This window comes from Neodiprion lecontei, chromosome 5, assembly GCF_021901455.1.
Source record: "Neodiprion lecontei isolate iyNeoLeco1 chromosome 5, iyNeoLeco1.1, whole genome shotgun sequence".
Classification (NCBI taxonomy): Eukaryota; Metazoa; Arthropoda; class Insecta; order Hymenoptera; family Diprionidae; genus Neodiprion; species Neodiprion lecontei.
In genome coordinates, this window is record NC_060264.1 from 18613838 (window position 1) to 18623081 (window position 9244).

Genomic DNA, 9244 nt, shown 5'->3' on the forward strand with positions numbered 1-9244 from the left:
TAGTTTCAAAAGACCTCTTTCATCTTCGTAATGCGTCAATTCTACATAATAAAACCAAAGTCTCGTAACTTGCACTGGATCGTCTATACCTTTATATTTTTAATTAACGGACCTCAACAAAGGACATAAGACACATACTTATTGTGCAATGAAACTTTTCAACAGCCTGCCATTAGAAGCTAATTAGAAGCATTACTGAGCGAAGACATGAAAATTAATAAGAAACTATTGAGATACTGTATTTTTGTATATTTCTAAGATGAAACGTATATATCTTCAAGAGAATTATTGTACCGTTACTGCTTTTGAAACATTTCTAGGCCTGTTCACAGATAAATGTGTCAACAGGACATATGGATATCTCATATTTATATGTATTTGTATTTTACTCCTAGAATAAACTATCTACCTATATTTGCATAATTTAATGGAAACTTACTGCTGACTGCCAAACTCTTAGCATCATATTGCTTATCCATGATACTTATTTCGTTTCCAGTAAAACCATTGGACGAAATGACTCAATATAGGAAACTAACTTAAACTACAACTTCAAACCTTTTGATTGAAACAGATAAGTCACCGTTTTTCATTGGCCGAACCGGAGAAAATTATCCAGGATGTGAAAAACCATTACGCATCGTTTTGTTCATTCATCGTTACTATCATTATTATTATTATTCCTTCGAATTCTCTTTAATTTTACATGTTATTTTATATACACATCTTACACGATTCAGTTCGAATACTTAAATACCTGGTGTAACACGACCCTTGCGACAGACAAATATGAAACTTAAGAATAAAAGATGGGACTAGCCCTGAGCTATAGAAATATTTTTAAAAGTTGGACCTTTCCAAGCAACTGCGATACAGTAATGCTGCAACAATTGAACGAGGAGTTCTTGTTCATCCAACATTTCTATTCGCTCTATCCGTGTTCGCTCCGAAGATAGCAGAGAATCATAAACTTCAACCATCGTCCAGGCGTTGGAACCTTCCCAACCGTTTATTGTAAATCTGTAATCAAGCATTTCGTCGGTTATTTGGAGTATATCATATTTTGATAATTTGAAACTGCCAATGAATGGCAAAATTTATTTTAGGGAATAGTATCGAAATTGCACAATGAAATTGATATTTGATTACTCAACTATAGATGGGAGATAATAGGTACACACACCAAGAGCGAGTCACCAAAAGGGCACAACTCTGCCATCACGTCAAGGATGTGTCAACAAATTCAATACAGGAGCTCCATAAGGACGGAAAATTGGAAAGCATTCGATCAGAAAATAAGTAGCATAGTATGAGCCGGTTCATATTTAAAATGAACGTTCAAAACTTCAAGCGTACGTCGCATCTTTCTTCACTTCTCGCATAAATTATACTCGCCAATAATCACAGGGTCTTTTGCTTCATCTTGAGAAGCCATTAGGTTGCGTATCTCCTTCCATTGTATCGCGCAGCTGCTTTCGTTACTGGCTATCACCATTCTAGACAGCCTAGATCCATCATCGCTTCATCATCCATTATTTCTTACTCAACTCAGTCATTCAGTATGGCAATAATTCATCTGTGACAATTACTTGCACTTGCACTAAATTTCGCCACACTACTTTACTATTTGTGCATCACTTATTTGTGTTTTTGATTCCTATTTTATGGTATTCCTTAATATCTAATCATTTTTTTTTTTTTATATTAAATCACACATTTCAAGCGTGATATGTCATCAGTTCATCATTAATGATTGAGCATACACTCGTAATATGTAAAGTGTATAAAGCAAAGTTGATGCAAATTTAGATTTAAGGGAGCGAATTATGGTTGTTGGAGTTCAAGTCAGCATTGAACATGAATAATAATAGTTGGGTTTCCAAGAAATAGTATTAATATTGACTTACGAATGGTACAAACAAAAGATTCGCGTTTCAACAGAGAATACCTCATATATGCAGTAGTTCAGCTATTTCGATGTACATTAATAGTTTCATTATGTTTTGGCTAACTATAAGTACAACATCCATCTTCGGAGGTCTTTTGCAAAATAATTCAGAACTGAATTTTACAATATTTATGTTTTGGTGCTAGTCAATATGCTCGAATAGATTGTTACTGATATCTCTGCCCATTCTGTAGTTAGTTTTTGGCACTCGTTAGTGTTTCTTGTTTCTACATTCGCCAAACGTGTCGTGTTTTCATTTCATTCAAATTTTCATGAATTACTATCCCTAATCGAATGACAGGGTTAAGAGTAAACTTTTATTGCTCTGCTACTTACAAATTGTTGTCCAATTCAAAAATCACCGGTTAGCATTTATGTTGACGACACATTATCACCGTTTTCGGCCGCCAAAATATCCAAATTAGTCACTTCTCCACAAGAAACCCAACTGTAATCATCTTAAATGCGAGAAGAAATGATTATTTGTGAGTAGAAATAATACATAACTCGACTAGACCATGTAATAGGAATAGTAGGAGCAATTTTCATTTAAAAAAAAAAACACTTTGAAATAATAATATTTAACGAGTTTGAATTATGCAAAATAAGAATAATCAACATTGATTGATACATAAATAAAAAAAAAAATTGATTTTAATGAAGAACACAGTGAACACACTCCTAAAAATGTTATTAAAAATCAAAGCTAACACTGCAGAACAATAAAGTTATGAGATTTATTTGCGGAATTGCTTTGCAATTGATCTGAAGATGGCCATGGTTATTAGCTGAAATTTTTTAACTTTGACGGATTATTATTTATTGATTGCATAGACCTTTATTCGCATATCGATTAGTTGAGGAATTAGTGGCTGATTATACAAATTATCCCGCCGTTATAGTTGTCACAATTTTCGTTTTCACAGCATACTACATCAGTTTCGTTTTGCAGTACACGTACACACCCACATATATGCGTAGGCTAAATTCTCGGTTATTAGAATTTATATGAAGATGAGGAGTTTATATTTCAGCAGCTTTTGCAATCATTTTGTTTGGCGTGGAATGACATTGGATATCCAACGACCTCTGAAAGTCTGTCTAGAGACGAAATGAAATTTCAAGTGTGTCTACCAGAGGCTATTTTGATTTTCCACCTAAGTTCGAGGCCGCTTCAGGAATATCGTAAAAATCAATGTTTTCCTCGATAATGCAAACTAACATTGTCGGACGTTATTTCACGCCAAACATATTTACCGTGAAAATAATGTTGTTTATCTATCAATGATACATACAAAAAGAACCGACCAAGTGTAAGGGAGAGACCTGACCGATTGATCAGATTTCTCCAGCTGAAAAAATTAAAGCTAACAAATGGAGATTGCACAGTCGGACTATGGGGAATATGAATTTGCCCAAAACCTAATAATAATGGCAGTGAAGAAAAATGTACGAAAAGTTGAAGAATTTGTTCGAAAACAGCACATGTTATCATTTCGATTCATAGAAATTTCATGACGCTGGATACTCTGAATTATTAAGACATATTATTTCGGCAAAGTCGCGACAATTCATGTCACAGTATTGTCTTGTACCCATTACATTCTCATTTCAATCGCTATTTAGAATCGTCCTCCATATTTATACACATTAGTGTGCATTGTTTACCTGCTCTTCTCTACCTCAGAGCTAGCAGCTTGCCTGTGTTACACCTTGAAACAGTTCAGCTAAATATTTCAGGTATATTGTATCATCTATACATATCATCTATGTATTCTTTCGATTATGTAAAGCCTCAGTTGTTGTACTGATCTCTCATGATACAGATCGTATCGCTTTCTTGATTAAAGTACATTGTATCACTGTTTTATCAATCATGAGGAATCTTTAATTATCCTCTTGCTCACTGATTCCAGTCTTTTCTCCACTATTAATATCTAGCTCTCCAAACAAATATCGACTGAACATTTAATAAAGACATCAACCTTTTCGCCTTTCAGCTACGCTAGAATCTTTTATTCACCTTTTTTGCTGACTTTCTAAGCTTTCGCAGTCCTCGACTCCAGCCAGAAGACAACCGCGACCTCGTAGGTTTGAGAGCATAACTTCTCCAAATTTATCCTTCATATTGACTTGTTCATAATTGATGAACAGTGCATCGGCAAACTTTTTTCCTATCCATTGGAGCAAAGTAGATGTTGCGTTTTTGTCAACATAAACAAGCACACACTCAGCGAGAAACAACGTCGGCAAACTGAAGTCCACTTCGGCTTGAGCAAGCTTGTTTTCCAGCTCCGATATGTTTCTCAAATCGATACCCATCAGGTGATAATTAGCTGCATGCAAATCTGTTGCTGAGAAACTTATTTCACCATCTGAAAAAATAAACAAGTAAATTATTATTAGCACTTTAGTGTTAGTAACTTATTAACTTGTTGCTGAACAAGTTTTTTATTACATACCTTCAGTATTGAGTCTATCTATGAGCTGCTTATGTCTCTTGATGTGGTAACATTTTCTCGATGTGACGCTCGGAAAATCAAGTTCTATAAAATTCTGCGGACTATTTTCGGCGTCTCTCAGTTTCCAGTAGAGCGTATCAAATCCAGAACCCAAATTAATTATTTGACTCTTCTCTCCAGACATCTGTCCAACAATTGTAAAAATTTATGGTTGCATTTTCATCATTGCTAATTTTATAGTGTACTGTGATATTCTTCGACCAAATATTCAACGATTAATTAGTTCTTTTTTCTAATTATAAGTTTGATAAATTATCTGGAATAAAAGTAGGTACATAAAAACAACGAAGTTCAAGTTAGCAAATCTAGAATTACTTTGAAAAAGATAAAATTGCAAAATATGATTATGTGTTCCTCTATTATTGTTCACAGAATTTAAAACAATTCCAAAGCACTGAAAGAACGACTTTTTGAAAAATGCATCGTTACATCAGCGTTACGAACTTCAACGCCAACAAAGATATAAAAAAATATTATTCGTACAGTGAAATACTTGTTATTCAGATAAATTGAGTGACATGAGTATTTGGATACTTAAAATGAACGTTCAACAAACAACTTTTATAATAGGAAATTCGAAACACTGTCTGGTAATAGAACTGGATAAGGGAACTGCAATATAATGTAGTTGCAAAAGATAACTATCAAACAATTATTGAATGGACATTTTGCGTGATGCTTTGATCAAAGAGCATCTGTAACAATTTCCCATTTTGAGCTCTGCTCCAAATTTTCTGGAACAAGGGCCAAATGATACCTTATAATACTCTAATACTCAGGAAAAATTTTTATACAGGAAGACGTGGGGGCGCTAAGTTTGTGAAATCTCCATATATTTGGTAAGACAGCTACGCAAAAAAAAAAGTCAGATTTGGAAGAGCAACTATGATATTCTCATGTATTTTTCGATGTTGAATCCTAATCTCACGCCAAACATATCCGTATACCCACAAAATACTTCAATAAAGCCAAAGACATCGCCTAAAATAAAATTGAATCATTTTAGGAGTATATGGATATTTTTTACATCAGATTAGAATTCAGCATTAAAAAATACATGATAATATCAAGGTCGCTTTTTCAATCTGAATTTTTTTGTTATGACTGCTTTGCCGAATACATGGAAATTTAACAACTTTGCTCCCCCATATCTACGGAAGCATTTGTATACTCAGACTGAAATTTGTTCCTGAACATAAGGATATCATAAGGTATTATTTGGCCCTTGTTTTGTAAACATTCGCTCGAACCTGAATATGGGCAATAAGTGTGCCTTAGTCTTGCGGAGGCTCTTTATTGGAATCTTTTTGAAATGAATTTGTTTCTACTGCTGTATATATTGAAAAATTGATGTCCATCATAAAGTGTAAATAGTGGAGATGGCTTTTGGAATGGAATAAAAGAAATAAACTTCTTCTAATGACAGTCAGAAAAACTTTGTGAGTGCTGATGAAGAAAATACTAAAAAAATGAAAACAGTGTTTGAAATTGAAGAATAACCAACATGAGCGATGTAAGCAACTCTTATTAAGATGCTTGAAAAAAGATGAGCATAACACAAACCAATTTCCATTTTCATCGGTAGTTTATGACTTGAATATAAATGAAATAAACAATTGTTTTCCATCCTGTTTCTTGCAAGACATTACTCGTTATAGATTCTAGGAATAAAAATTTATGTGACATAATGAGAACAATTGAATTGCTAATGTGACTTTTTATGTGATTTAGCAATTATATAAGTTGTTTAAAATTCACATTTTCATTGAGATTCAAGTCAATGCGTGATGGATTCTTCACGGTATTACTAAAATTTGTTCAATTTCTAGATCCTGAACAATTATCAGTGAAAGCAATGTTACCAACAAACATGGTTCAGATATGGAATGATCAGTGTCAGACATTAGTCAAGTGATTTAGGTTTGTGGAAATTTAATGTTTCAGGAATGGCGTTTCAAGTGAAAAAGAAAAAAAAGTTAGGAGTTCTTGCCAAATTTCCAAATTGATTCGGTTGTCAAGCGTTTTTTTTTTTTTCTCCGCGTTATAGAATAATTATCTATAATTGGTTTAAGATTTTTATCATTTTATTTTATCCAACTTGTTCTACACAAAAGAGGATCCATGTACTTTAGGAACACTTGTTCAGTTGTTTGCAACGGAAACTGCAGAAAACAGTTTTTATTTTCTAAGAGTATAGCATTTACTGAAAATCGCAATGGTTTCTGAGTATTCTTTCGGTGGAATTTACGGAAAAATGTGAAACAAAAGATCCTGGGTGATAATTTGATGCGGTCGCGAGGGGGAAGAAATTGGCAACGAATTCTGCCAAGGCCAAGCCAAGGGTAAAGTTTGTTTACTTTAATTCTGACTGTCCCATATATTCCCACGAAAGTGGCGCAGCGTGAAATTGGGACAGACGTGACAAACGCTGCGCGGTGAATATTCGAATTGCGCAGCACCGACGATCAGCTGTATGTGCAATACATACCTCTATAAGTTTCTAGGTTATAATGGATGCAGTATTGACATGTCAACTGACGAACTGTCAAAAATGGGTGACGGTTGGGTGAAATTATTGGACAGTGATTGTTTTTTTACCGACCTTGAGAAACTTATTGATGAATACTTCGATCCCCTTGACCCTTGCAAAGTAGCCACGATTTATTTCAGGCGCTTTGCGGTTAGTCTGCTTAACGAAAAGCGAAATGAATGGATCCGTCCAGTAGCCGAGCTGTACGGCGCACCTTTTGCACTCACTCGCGTCGTCGTTTGTCGCTTGGACAGCATCTTCGTCTGTTATTTCGTTTATCATCACTGCTGGGGTTGTTCAAAACTTCTAATCAACGACACATTATATGGCGCTCTTTCTCAGTTGCAAGAGCAAACGCTTATGACCAACTGCAACCGACCGCAGAATCAGCCATATTAGTGAATATTGATACCTGCCGGTACCGTTTTTCCCCTGGCGCTTGAGTGCACATTTCTTACGTCCTTGGGCACGCGACTCGCCCCAGAAACGCGATGTCGTCTAGTGGTTGTCTGTCAGGTGGCGTTCGTAGACAAAAGTTGTCTTTCTGGCCAAACCATTAATACGAGTTTAGACAACAAACTATCAATATAATATAATATAATTAATGAAATCGTTTGCAATTGGTCTGTAGATGATTATAGTGCAGTTATAATTTTTCGAGAAAATGAAAAGTTCTACATGTATCTAATCGATAATCATAACATAAGGTTCAATATTTTTAATAAATTCCCTTACATATCGATAAAGCAACGCTTGTGGCGCAATAATTTATTTTTGCAATTGTTTGATAGTTGACCTCTTCATCTGATTCACTAAAATTATAAAATTGCATTAAAATTGGGGTTATAACGTCATTGGGCAAGAGGCACCTTCCGCGATTTTCATACGGGATTGTATGTGTGGTTTCGGTTATGCTCCTGTCATGCGTAGACCGAATTTATTCTAACCTTTGGGTTGTGACAGCCCACCTCCCGCGTTACGGACATGCCGTGTACGTTATTATACACAGCTCAAAAGTTAAAATAAGTTCGGCCCCAGGGGCATAACCGAAACAACACATCATCGCGTACGAAAAACGCGGTAGGTAGCTGTCGTCCAATGATGACGTCATAACCTCAACTTTAATGCAATTTTATAATTTTAATTAATCAGAATAAGCAGTTAACTATCGAACAATTGCAACAAGAAATTATTGCCCTACAAATGATTCTCTATCAATATGTGACGGAATTTATTGGAAATATTGAACTTTGTATACGATTCTCGGCTAAATTCATGTACAATTTTTTGTTATTTTCTTTAAAAAAATCGGTTCACTATCAAACAATTCTAATTGCACTACAATCATCTACAGACGAACTGCAAACGATTTCATTAATCATATTATATTATATTCATGGTTTGTCGGCTGAACTCATTTATTAGCCAAACCGACAACTTTAATATGCAATGTGCAGTCAACGAATATCCATCTATATGTTGCCTTTTTCTTGCCTGTAGGATGGTTCCGAGCAGTTCTTGTTTCAATGGCTTGCGCATCCACTGCCGCTTTGGCTATTGAGAATATGCCCCTATATGACGTAATTTACATTTAAAGGCTGAAGCACATAAAACTTCAGAAGCCATATGCAGAATGCAGAACCCATTTATCGGGACAACCTTTTGAAACTTGAAAATCAACTGCGCATACGCGAGTTTTGTCGGCTTTTCGTGCAGGCCAAATGGTGCAGGCTAGCCATCCCGAATTTCAGCTCTCAAACTGCTTCTGGCGGCGATGGGTGCTTTCCATTTACTGACTCAAATCGACTTGTGTCGCTATTTCTGGTGTAACCGGCCAATCTGGGCAAAGGAATACACCAGACATAGCGACACAAGTCGACTTGAGTCAGTAAATGGAAAGCACCCGATGTAGTTGATACGAATTTTCAATATTAGAATCTTAAATAATTGAGGTAGTGACTCCGAAATTGGGAAGCGTTTGTTATTGGGTTGGAAAATTCATTCTTCAAATAGCGGTCGGAATTTAATACTTATGTTCTTTAAAAATTCAAACGTACACATTTTTTGTAGGCTAGCCTCCTGCATCGCAGACAAAAATATCACTACAAATATCGCTGCGGGAAGATTTCGCTGACCAATGAGATTGAATTATTTGGCGCATGCGCAATTGATTTTCAAGTTTCAGGAGACTGACCCGGTATACCACTGATCTCTACTAGTGATCTGTTAGGACGTCACATAGGG

At 35.4% G+C, this 9244-nt stretch overlaps 1 protein-coding gene across 1 annotated transcript; it reads right to left on the reverse strand.

Moving 5' to 3' along the window:
- Window positions 1-643: 643 nt before the first annotated feature.
- On the reverse strand, window positions 644-7409 carry LOC107217384 (leucine carboxyl methyltransferase 1). Its single transcript, XM_015654888.2, has 4 exons — window positions 7073-7409; window positions 4411-4594; window positions 3972-4323; window positions 644-1020 (listed from the first exon to the last, which is right to left on the reverse strand). Exons 1-4 carry the CDS (start codon window positions 7280-7282, stop codon window positions 816-818), a joined length of 951 nt encoding a protein of 316 aa, XP_015510374.1. The 5' UTR covers window positions 7283-7409; the 3' UTR covers window positions 644-815.
- Window positions 7410-9244: the final 1835 nt, after the last annotated feature.

Bases quoted from the DNA above. Each gene is read 5' to 3' on its own strand.
- LOC107217384 (XM_015654888.2), bottom strand. From the start codon at position 7,282: ATGATAAACGAAATAACAGACGAAGATGCTGTCCAAGCGACAAACGAC. The intron at 4,595-7,072 runs GTCGGTAAAAAA...ATTGTTGGACAG, and splicing joins TCATCAATAAGTTTCTCAAG to ATGTCTGGAGAGAAGAGTCA. The intron at 1,021-3,971 runs GTGAATAAAAGA...GCTTGATTACAG, and splicing joins TTAGAAAGTCAGCAAAAAAG to ATTTACAATAAACGGTTGGG.